A 12,089-nucleotide genomic window follows, 5' to 3' on the forward strand; every position below is an offset into this window, starting at 1 on the left:
CAGCATCACACTCTTTGGAAACACTACATTAATCTGCCCCATGATCAGGAAGTAGCCACTTGCCCCCTCCAACTTCCTCTGGGGCTAGTAAAATACAGATTTACTTAAATAACTAATCCAAGGCTTGCCTAACACCCATCCTCTTCCCCCCCTCGCCCCGCCCTGACATACACATTCCTCCGTCTCCAGCTCCTCCCCACCCAACATAACAAAGATTTTGGTTAGACTGGCTGCTTACTGTTCTGCTGTGTTCACAGTATACATCCCCATATAATTAAAAATATATATAATACGAGAGACAATGTGTAGCAAGCAACAAGAGTTATTAAATCTTTAGTGGACAGGTATGCAAAGGTTCAGACTAGAAACTACAGTTGGCAGTTGATCAGTGGCAATGGCCTCAGCAAATTCCATCAAACTGCAGAGACAAGTACAAAGTAGCTGCCTGGAAACCACTCATATTTTCTTTTTTTTCCCCATCACTGGTGCATGTACATTGTAATCCTTCCTGACTGCACACCTATGCACGTGAAGAAGTGAACATGTTCTTATTAACTGTTCACAATTTGGGTCCCTCAGAGATTTAGTGAATGCCATACTCTACCTTACATTAAAAAAAAATTGACCAATTTTGACCTGCATCATGTATCAATAGTTTGATCTCTAGCGCTGTGCAAAAACCCACCTGGAAACTTTTTGATTAACTGGATATTTTTTTCTGGTCTAACAACTGTAGAACTGTTGGCTCAAATGACCTCAAATTTTGATCACTAATCCTACTCTACACTCCCACAAAGTGTAACAAATTTCAGGAAAATCTGAGCAGCAAGAGGATTTTAGAGCATTTAGAAGCATCGTCCTTTAAACAGGAAGGATTGCGGGATGATGGAGGGAAAGAGCTGCTCTACACACCCATCTGCAGCAGAGGAGGTTCTGAAAGGTGTGAAGTGGCCCGTTCATCTCAATGTGATATTCTCAGCATGAGAACACCCCGTGGTGATGACCAGAACCTAAAAGGATAACTCAAATGTGTTAACTGCTCCATTCATCTCAGTGGGTGTTCCCATGCCCTTTCTGGTGGTTTTAGAGCCTGGGATATGCACGAAGTATGCCTGTTTTCAGCCTCCCACACGAAGGGGCAGAACTTCCAGCCCCCACGTCAGCCAGGATCTGGGGGAGGGGGCCTCAGACACTCATAAAAGAGCGAGTCCCCACCCAAACCTGACTCATGTAAGTGAGGGTGGGAGGAAATCTTGTAGATGGGCATGGGACCCCCAGATCCTGACACATACCAAGGGGGCATAAGAGGGACTCAGACACCCCCAGAGGGGCAAAAGCCCCCCAGATATGGGCACACACACTGAAGGGGTGAATGAGGCTGACAAGTGCCTTTGCCCCTATACTCCAAGTCCTCTTGCCACTCACTCCCCACTTCCCAGTATCCCATACCCCCCACTCCCTAACCCCCATGCTTATCTCACCTGAGCCCCCAACTTCTCTCCATTCCCCTACTACCCCATTCCCAGTTAGCGCCCACCCCATATCCCCCTTCTCCTTGCTGCAGCCTCAAACCCCTCCCCCTCATCCTTCCACTCTTTTGTACCCTAATAACTGGCCCCCTCCCAGGATACAGTCACGTCTAATTTTTTCCTTAGCTGCTTTGATTACAATCCCCCCAAAATAGAATTGCCATCCATGACTCACAAATAACAGCCTCCAGCCACTCAGTCCAAAACTCTTTGTCTTAGGCTTGGACTTGTGATTCACTTATCCTTAGTTAAGTTAATTGAAGAGTGAGTTCACAGCCATTAATCTCAACCAGATCCATGATTCATCCAGTCATTATTTCGTCTCAGTTTAACAGTACAAGGCAGCAGAAGGAAACTTTTTTTTGTGGGGAGGGTGGGGGGAACGGTGGCGGGGGGTGGGGGGGGAGAAGAACCGTAACTCAGGAGCCTCTTGGTTGAATGACTCCAAATTTGGCTCGCTAACACTATCCTGCACCTGCATACAAGGCAAACCAAATTTCAAAGCAGTCAAAGTTGCTAGTTGCGTTGGTGCCAACTCCGTGGGTTTTCCAGGGTGGAGCACCCATGGGAAGAAAATAATGGGAGCTCAGCACCCACCGGCAGCCCCCTGATCAGATCCCCCTCTTCCCCACAGCGCCTCCCACCCGCCTGCAGGCCCTGCTGATCAGCTCCTCCCCCTCTCCCCAGCGCCTCCAGCCCACTGGTGATCAGCTGTTCAGCAGCATGCAGGAAGCACTGGGGGGGGGAGGAGCGGGGGTAGAAAGAAGCAGGAGAGGGAACGGAATGGTGCAGGTAGAAGCAGGGTGGGCCCGGAGGCAGAGCCAGGGTCGAGCACCCCCGGGAATTCAGGAAGTCGGCACTTCTGGCTAGTCAGATTTTTGAGCACTTATAAGCTTTAAAGCATATAAAATGGTTTCCGTATTGGCACATGTACACCATAAAAATTTTTCTTAAATATCATTCTAAGTTTGGGTCCCCCAAAGATTTTGTGAGTACCACATGCATTACCTTGAGCAAAACTCAGATTGAGCCCATCTTGACCCTCACCACATCAACAGTTTGATCTCGAGCTCTGCATACAAAAACCCAAAACCTCCACTATCTAGAAACTTTTGAAAAATGGCTTTTTCAGGGCTTATATCTCCATAAGCCCTGCCTCAAATGACCCAACATTTGAGTCACTAACCATATCCTGTACCCTCCTGAGGTACACCAAATTTCAAAGGAATCTGAGTAGGCATCTCAATTTTAGAAGACTGAGAAAAGTCGACCTTTAAACAGAAATCTTGATGCAACCTTTACTATAGCAGCCTTACCACGCCACTATACGCCAATAAAATCAAAATAGACATACACAAAGATCAGACACTAAATTAATGCTGTTAATTATAGTGGAGTGCCATGTGACCACTTGTGTTGTGAGGCCATTTAGATTCACCCACTCCCATAAGTGATGCATCAGTGGTGAGGAGCAACGATGGTGAGCTTTGGGAGAAAGGGATCCCTTTGCAAACGTTGCTTGGGCTCTTCCACCAGTCTAGGGAGTTTTTGACCCTGGTGCGAGGCCACAGGGATTTGTCCAGCCTGTCCCTGTTTGGTCTGCAGAACCACATTTGGAGGCATCACATGTGAAGCCTAACACCGTGCTCACTGCCATGTGCCCCAGGAGTTGGAGGCAGAGTCTGGCTGATATTTGCAGGCTGCTTTAAACAGTGTCTATAAGCGTGGCTAAGGACAGGAATCTGTGTTGAGGCAAGAGGGCTCTGGCCTGAAATGAGTCGAGGTCAGCCCCTATGAATTCCATCCGTTGCACTGGAGTGAGGGTTGACTTCTGGGTGTTGATCTGTTGGACCAGACCTGTAAACAAGGACAGTCACTTTGGTTACTCGGTGAGCCTCACAGAGAGATCTGGCTCTGAGTAGGCAATCGTCGAGATAAGGGTAGATCATTATCCCTTGAGAACATAAATGAGTAGGCACCGCCGAGAGAACCTTGGAAAATACTCTTGGGGCCAACGATAGCCTGAAGGGGAACACTTTGTATTGGTAGTGGTCTTGTCGCAGGGTGAATCTGAGAAATCGTCTAAGAGTCAGTAGGACTGAGATGTGAAAAGGTGTGTCCTGAAGGTCCAGGGCCAAAAACCAGTCTCCCTGTTCCGACATTGGAATGATCATCAATAAAGTAACCATCTTGACTTTTTGAGCCTTGACAAATTTGCTGAGAGCTCTGAGGTCTAGTATGGGTCTCCAGCCTCCCTTCCTCTTTGGTATTAGGAAATAACAAGAGTAGAACCCTCTTCCTTGTAGATGTTGAGGTACTGGTTCTATGGCTCCTAACTGGAGCAGACAATTTACTTCTTGTTGTAGTATACGCTCGTGAATCATAGAATCAGAGAATATCAGGGTTGGAAGGGACCTCAGGAGGTCATCTAGTCCAACCCCCTGCTCAAAAGCAGGACCCATCCCCAATTAAATCATCCCAGCCAGTGAACGGAAAAGGTGTTCTGGAGGAGGTAGGGAGGTAAAATGGATAGAGTACCCAGTTCACGGTTCAATATTATGCATTCCTAGGCACTGGAGAACACTGCCAATCAGTGGCCAAACGGGTGTGAAGCGTTGGTCAGCTGTATCAGTCGGAGAGAATACTCTAGTGGCGCCTTGACCTGCCCATCAAAACTGGTGTTTGGACTAAGAGGGCTGGGATGACAAAGATTGCAGGCCAAGTGATTTGCGTTTGGGGAATTTCCCGTTTTTTCTTTGTGGCTTATAGTGGCGTTGAGGTTGATATTGGGATGTATATGGTCTATGCTGGGACTGGGAACTAAATGATCTCTTTTGTCCCGGCATGCAGCTACCCAACGACCAGAAAGTAGCCCTGGAATCCTTCAGAGTGTGAATGGAGGCATCAGGGTGGCGGCAGCAGCAGCAAGAGCCCGGCAGCGGTATCCACGGGTGGCTGTACCACAATGATGATTGTGGGGCCATCTGCTTGTATGTGCCTTGTTAGTATTGAGCACCATATGGAGCATGAGAGGAGTACTATGTCGTCTCTTCCTCTGGCTTGCTGTCTGAACTCTTGCTAGAGAGTAGGAGAGTGCAGGGGTCAGCATCGTGTCCGTGGGAAAAATTTTGAGGTCCGTGGTAATTTTTCAAAAAATTGAATGACTGAATGACATAACCCCCCACAATGTCCATCACTAAGTATGTTAATTTTGTCAAGTGTCCGTTGCGCAATGTGGTGCTGCCAACCCCTGGGGGAGTGTGGCATGGCAGTGGTGACAATTCCCATGCCAAGCAAAGACTTGGTGCAGAGGTCCTGGTATCGAGAAGCGGAGACCCCAGTACTTCCGGTATACAGAGGTCACTGGAATGGAAGAATTCTGCCAGTACTGATCGCCCCGGTGTTGGTATGGGGTGGGGTGGGGCAGGGATCTTGTCTGTACTGGCCGCTCCGTTGCTGGAGGTGGTGTCAATGTTGGTACTGATGATGATTCACGGACTAGTAGTACCTTTATAGCGGAATACTTATTCCTGTCTGTCAGTGCTGATGACTCAGTGCCCGTGCCCTTTGGGTCCAGGGGCATGTCAACAGTACTAACTGCTGACAGTTTCCATGGGCTAAGGGTACCAGACTGTGAGGGTCTCGGTGCCGACAGTGCCAAAGATACTGAGTGAGATGGAGATCACTTACAGCTATCTGGAGGCTCCTTTTGGAGTCTTCCCACTCTCCTCTTAGATAACTTATGAGGGCATCAGCAGTCTGTTTCTTCGATCCACAGCCATTAGATGTATAGGGCTGTGGGGAAGACTCATGTCCACCTGCGGACTCGCAGCGTAGGTCCTGCGAGGGTCTGAGAGCTGCCTCCATGAAGATGATCTTCTGCCTGAGCTCTCTGTCCTTACAGGAATGTGGCCAGAGTTGCTGACAAAGACCACACTTTTGCTAGATGCGGCCCTCCCTGAGGCAGCGAATGCCGTGGGAGTGCTTGTCTGCAATCAGAATTGCCTCTTTGTGAGAGAGGCACTTCTTAAAGCCTGCTGAACCAGGCATGCCTGCTGCGGGGAAGGGTCCCCAGCAGGGAGAAAAGTAGGAAAATAAAGTTTGTGGATTTTGTTTTTATTTTTTAGTGGATAAAATGAAAGAGTAAAGAACGACTTACAACTACAGTATACCAACAAACTAACTATATAAATGCGACTAGAGCATGATCCTAATGGACTGCAAGTAGCTCTGTCTTTAGCCAGGGGCAGTTGAGAAGGAACTGAGGGGGGTTAGCCTATGAGCACAGGCTAGCCTCATGGTGCAGCATGAGGGAAGACAGCACATGCGCAGGCCTAAGAGACACTACTATCAAAAAGAAAAGGAGGACTTGTGGCACCTTAGAGACTAACCAATTTATTTGAGCATGAGCTTTCGTGAGCTACAGCTCACTTCATCAGATGTAACTCACGAAAGCTCATGCTCAAATAAATTGGTTAGTCTCTAAGGTGCCACAAGTACTCCTTTTCTTTTTGCGAATACAGACTAACACGGCTGTTACTCTGAAACCTGACTACTATCAAAGTTCTCCAGTCAGCAACGCAGGAGTTCAAGCACACCTACAGTAGAGCACCCATAGGGACACTACTCAAAGAAGAATTCACACATGCTCTACGCCAGTGGTTCTCAAAGCCAGTCCGCCGCTTGTTCAGGGAAAGCCCCTGGAGGGCCGGGCCGGTTTGTTTACCTGCCGCATCCGCAGGTTCGGCCGAGCACAGCTCCCACTGGCCGTGGTTCGCTGCGTCAGGCCAATGGGGGCTGCGGAAAGGGCGACCAGCACATTCCTCGGCCCGCGCCGCTTCCCACAGCCCCCATTGGCCTGGAGCAGCGAGCTGTGATCTACGCAGATGTGAGAATGGTTGCTGACATCTCTCTCCTTTCAGCCTGAATGCTATCTCTTCTCCCTCTGCCCCCATGAGATATCACCGGGGGAGTCGTACCTCTCATGGGGGGGGGGGTCCCTGAGCCCTTCTCCATGCCCCCTTCTGTGTGAGCTGGGATCTGGGGAGCCTGCTCTCTGGAATGGAGCTGAGAACAGCCATGCTCGGAGCATGCACCAAGCACACAGTGCTGAGACGGGGTGAGGAGTTGAGAACAGGCATGTTTCATGCATGGCATACGCTCACAAGCACTATGGCTGGGGGGGGAGACACTGGGGGATTTGAGCACACCTACTGACATGGAGCTGGTCACATATCTCATAGCTATTGTTTCAGGCCCTATTCATCTCCACAAGGTGTTCTTATTCAGAACATCTCATTAAGATAAAAGGTCATTTCACACTTCTGTGAGGAGAACAGATGTGCAGAGCCCATTCTCCCTATAGTAGGCCCAGATTTTGGACAGGGACTCTGAACTCTGCCCTTTCCTGCCTCCTGGTGAGCGAGTAAACTGGTTTGAGCCCTGGCACAGCCACAGGAAGGACGGCTGTGAAATCCTTAACGAGAGGTAAGAGTTTGGTCCTGAGAGGCCAAAGGATACTGTATAAAGGCTTAATATCCATTTACTTACTTTAATACTCTGAGCTGTGAACAAGCTGTCTGGGAGAAGAAAGAGGGAAATGAGAATGGCATGCCTTGGACTTCAGTGGCCTCATAGGCTGAGCTTAAGCTGACAGATGAGCAAGAGCATTAAAACACCGTTGAACTCCAAAGAAATAAACACAGCAAAAATTAGAATACATCAAAGCCTGAGTTCTCTCACTGGAAACATTTCTGAAACTTTAACATTGGAAGGATGGATAAAATTATTTTCTCCCCAACAAAAAAAGCAAGAGAGACAACTCCATGATATGTTTTATTGATTACCTTTTATGACACTTCAATATGGGCTTAATTTCCAAAATACAAGATTGGCATGACCCTTTCCAGTAATCAGAACGGATACACTTATGTGTTGTTGCAATGTTTAATTGAGATATGTACAACAAAATTCTCAAACTTCCTGTAATGCAATTTTAATTAAATTTCTTAGAGACAGTTCTTAAGGGTACAAAAACAAAACAAAAGATTTCAGGTTTCAGAGTAACAGCCGTGTTAGTCTGTATTCGCAAAAAGAAAAGGAGTACTTGTGGCACCTTAGAGACTAACCAATTTATTTGAGCAATATCTATAAGCTTTCGTGAACTACAGCTCACTTCATCGGATGCATACTGTGGAAACTGCAGAAGACATTATATACACAGAGACCATGAAACAATACCTTCTCCCACCCCACTCTCCTGCTGGTAATAGCTTATCTAAAGTGATCACTCTCCTTACAATGTGTATGATAATCAAGGTGGGCCATTTCCAGCATAAATCCAAGTTTAACCAGAACGTAGGGGGGGGTTGTGTGTGTAGGAAAAAACAAGGGGAAATAGGCTACCTTGCATAATGACTTAGCCACTCCCAGAATGGGAGACCCCCAGAGACTGGGAGTGGCTAAGTCATTATGCAAGGTAGCCTATTTCCTCTTGTTTTTTCCTACACACAAAACCCCCCCCCCGACGTTCTGGTTAAACTTGGATTTATGCTGGAAATGGCCCACCTTGATTATCATACACATTGTAAGGAGAGTGGTCAGTCTGGATGAGCTATTGCCAACAGGAGAGTGAGTTTGTGTGTGTGTGGGGGGTGGTGGTGGTGAGAAAACCTGGATTTGTGCTGGAAATGGCCTACCTTGATTGTCATACACATTGTAGGGAGAGTGGTCACTTTGGATAAGCTATTACCAGCAGGAGAGTGAGTTTGTGTGTGTGTGTGTCTTTTTTGGGGGGGGGGAGGGGGACCTGGATTTGTGCTGGAAATGGCCCACCTTGATTATCATACACATTGTAAAGAGAGTGGTCACTTTTGATGGGCTATTACCAGCAGGAGAGTGAGTTGGGGGGGGGGGGGGGGGGGAGGGTGAGAAAACCTGGATATGTGCTGGAAATGGCCCAGCTTGATTATCATACACATTATAAGCAGAGTGATCACTTTAGATAAGCTATTACCAGCAGGAGAGCGGGGTGGGAGAAGGTATTGTTCTATGGTCTCTGTGTATATAATGTCTTCTGCAGTTTCCACAGTATGCATCTGATGAAGTGAGCTGTAGCTCACGAAAGCTTATGCTCAAATAAATTGGTTAGTCTCTAAGGTGCCACAAGTACTCCTTTTCTTTTTGCAAAAGATTTCAGTTAGTTATTTTAATAATTTATATTGGTTGCTATGTTCTTATACCAACGCTTGTTAAGTCTGTTGGGGGAAAAGCTGCAGCAGCCACCAGGCTGTTTGTCTCCTGTTCAGAGGTTCAATTCTGTATGGCTACTTGAGAATGATGCTGGAGACTCGGAGTGCTGGAAGCCAGCACAGTGCAGTTGGAAGGTTCAGAAAATTAAGGGACAAGTGCTAAATACGTTCTACTATAGATGGGCAAATGAGGAATTTGGGCAAAGGGTGGCAAAAGGCACTACACTCAGATCCTCAGCCACATTTCAAATTCTTGCTCTAAACCATGGAGAGACATGCTAAAGCTGTTCAAAAGAGAGTTGTAAAAATTTTAAGCATTGACAGGATTCCTTATTTTTCCACTAGCCTTGTTCTTGAAAGACAGCTGCAATATTTTTGATCAACCTTTCAAAGAAAATTTGACTTGCGGCAGAGACCAAGCACAGAAAACTTCAGCTTAAATGGTTAAGGTTTGCCAAAGTTATAAGCAAATGAGAACAGGGGGTTACAAAGGGAAGCCGTAGACACCCTTAATATAAAGCTTGTTATTGGGGCCCTTAACACACACACACACAAAAGAATTTAGTGTACCTGTCTGAAACAATGTGGAGGAGCAGCTAGCGATCCAGTCTCTTTCAAGTAATTATCCCACTTAAAGTGTTCTAGAAGAGATAAAAATAAAAAGGTTAGACAACTTTTAAGGGAATGTATTGAGCAAACTTTTAGGGGGAAAACAGCTGTTTAGGTGAGCTAATTCTAGCCTTTTTAAAATAAGTTCTAAAAAGCGAATTCCTCTTGTGTGAAAGCCACGAGATTGACAGCCTTTGAGAGACTTTAAAAACTTTGTTAATCCATAGGAAAGACACACCACAGACAGACTCAGTACACAGTTTCAACATATTTCATCAGTAGTGAGGAAGGATGGTTCAGTCGTTAGGATGCTAGGCTGGGAATCACTAGAGCGGGATTCCATGTGCTGCTCCACCAGACTTCCTGTGTGACCTTGTGCAAGCCTTTGTGCCTCAGTTCCATATCTGTAAAACGAGAATAATAGCATGTCCTATGCTGCAGGAGTGAGGATAAATATGTTAAAGATTGAGAGAGTCATATACTCTATATCCAGGACCATGTAAGCACTTTTAATAAAGTGTGTGCGCGTCATGACGGCTTGTGCAGAAGACCCAACTAGTATCTTGACTCCATTACAAACCAGGACGGGTTTGGGGTTTAGTGCAATCTGTGAATATGACCCTAGCTCCACAACTAGAACCCATGAATTTCTGGCTCCCTGTCCTACATTTGATCTAGACAAGACTGCCTTTCCAACCAAATATGCAAATATTTTGCCTTAACACTTAGGGTATGTCTACACTACGGAATAAGGTCGAATTTATAGAAGTTGGTTTTTTAGAAATCGGTTTTATATATTCGAGTGTGTGTGTCCCCACAGAAAATGCTCTAAGTGCATTAAGTGCATTAACTTGGCGGAGTGCTTCCACAGTACCGAGGCAAGTGTCGACTTCCAGAGCGTTGCACTGTGGGTAGCTATCCCACAGTTCCCGCAGTCTCCGCTGCCCATTGGAATTCTGGATTGAGATCCCAATGCCTGATGGGGCTAAAACATTGTCACGGGTGGTTCTGGGTACATATCGTCAGGCCCCCATTCCCTCCCTCCCTCCCTCCCTCCGTGAAAGCAAGGGCAGACAATCATTTCGCGCCTTTTTTCCTGAGTTACCTGTGCAGACGCCATACCACGGCAAGCATGGAGCCTGCTCAGGTAACCGTCACCGTATGTCTCCTGGGTGCTGGCAGACGCGGTACGGCATTGCTACACAGTAGCAGCAACCCATTGCCTTCTGGCAGCAGACGGTGCAGTACGACTGGTAGCCATCCTCGTCGTGTCTGAGGTGCTCCTGGCCTCATCGGCTGGGAGCGCCTGGGCAGACATGGGCGCAGGGACTAAATTTGGAGTGACTTGACCAGGTCATTCTCTTTAGTCCTGCAGTCAGTCCTATTGAACCGTCTTATGGTGAGCAGGCAGGCAATACGGATTGCTAGCAGTCGTACTGTACCATTTCTGCCGGGCAGGCAAGTGATGAGGATGGCTAGCAGTCGTACTGTACCATCTTCTGCCGGGCAGGCAAGAGATGAGGATGGCATGCAGTCCTTCTGCACCGTCTGCTGCCAGCCAAAGATGTAAAAGATAGATGGAGTGGATCAAAACAAGAAACAGACCAGATTTGTTTTGTACTCATTTGCCTCCTCCCCCGTCTAGGGGACTCATTCCTCTAGGTCACACTGCAGTCACTCACAGAGAAGGTGCAGCGAGGTAAATCTAGCCATGTATCAATCAGAGGCCAGGCTAACCTCCTTGTTCCAATAAGAACAATAACTTAGGTGCACCATTTCTTATTGGAACCCTCCGTGAAGTCCTGCCTGAAATACTCCTTGATGTAAAGCCACCCCCTTTGTTGATTTTAGCTCCCTGAAGCCAACCCTGTAAGCCGTGTCGTCAGTCGCCCCTCCCTCCGTCAGAGCAACAGCAGACAATCGTTCCGCGCCTTTTTTCTGTGCGGACGCCATACCAAGGCAAGCATGGAGGCCGCTCAGCTCACTTTGGCAATTAGGAGCACATTAAACACCACACGCATAATCCAGCAGTATATGCAGCACCAGAACCTGGCAAAGCGATACCGGGCGAGGAGGCGACGTCAGCGCAGGCACGTGAGTGATCAGGACATGGACACAGATTTCTCTGAAAACATGGGCCCTGCCAATGCATGCATCATGGCGCTAATGGGGCAGGTTCATGCTGTGGAACGCCGATTCTGGGCTCGGGAAACAAGCACAGACTGGTGGGACCGCATAGTGTTGCGGGTCTGGGATGATTCCCAGTGGCTGCGAAAATTTCGCATGCGTGAGGGCATTTTCATGGAACTTTGTGACTTGCTTTCCCCTGCCCTGAGACGCATGAATACCAAGATGAGAGCAGCCCTCATAGTTGAGAAGCGAGTGGCGATAGCCCTCTGGAAGCTTGCAACGCCAGACAGCTACCGGTCAGTTGGGAATCAATTTGGAGTGGGCAAATCTACTGTTGGGGCTGCTGTGATGCAAGTAGCCCACGCAATCAAAGATCTGCTGATATCAAGGGTAGTGACCCTGGGAAATGTGCAGGTCATAGTGGATGGCTTTGCTGCAATGGGATTCCCTAACGGTGGTGGGGCAATAGACGGAACCCATATCCCTATCTTGGCACTGGAGCACCAAGCCGCCGAGTACATAGACTGCAAGGAGTACTTTTCAATAGTGCTGCAAGCTCTGGTGGATCACA

At 47.6% G+C, this 12,089-nt stretch overlaps 1 protein-coding gene across 4 annotated transcripts in view; it reads right to left on the reverse strand.

The window, feature by feature from the left end:
- SCML2 (Scm polycomb group protein like 2) overlaps nt 1–12,089 on the reverse strand; it is a 148,042-nt gene that overhangs the window by 85,876 nt on the left and 50,077 nt on the right. For all 4 annotated transcript variants that reach the window (XM_048862159.2, XM_048862176.2, XM_048862167.2 and 1 more), the window contains exon 4: nt 9,350–9,420. In XM_048862159.2, coding sequence (XP_048718116.1) covers nt 9,350–9,420 — 71 coding nt within the window. The remainder of the gene's footprint in view (nt 1–9,349; nt 9,421–12,089) is intronic.

Source organism: Caretta caretta, chromosome 1, assembly GCF_965140235.1.
Source record: "Caretta caretta isolate rCarCar2 chromosome 1, rCarCar1.hap1, whole genome shotgun sequence".
Lineage (NCBI taxonomy): Eukaryota > Metazoa > Chordata > Testudines > Cheloniidae > Caretta > Caretta caretta.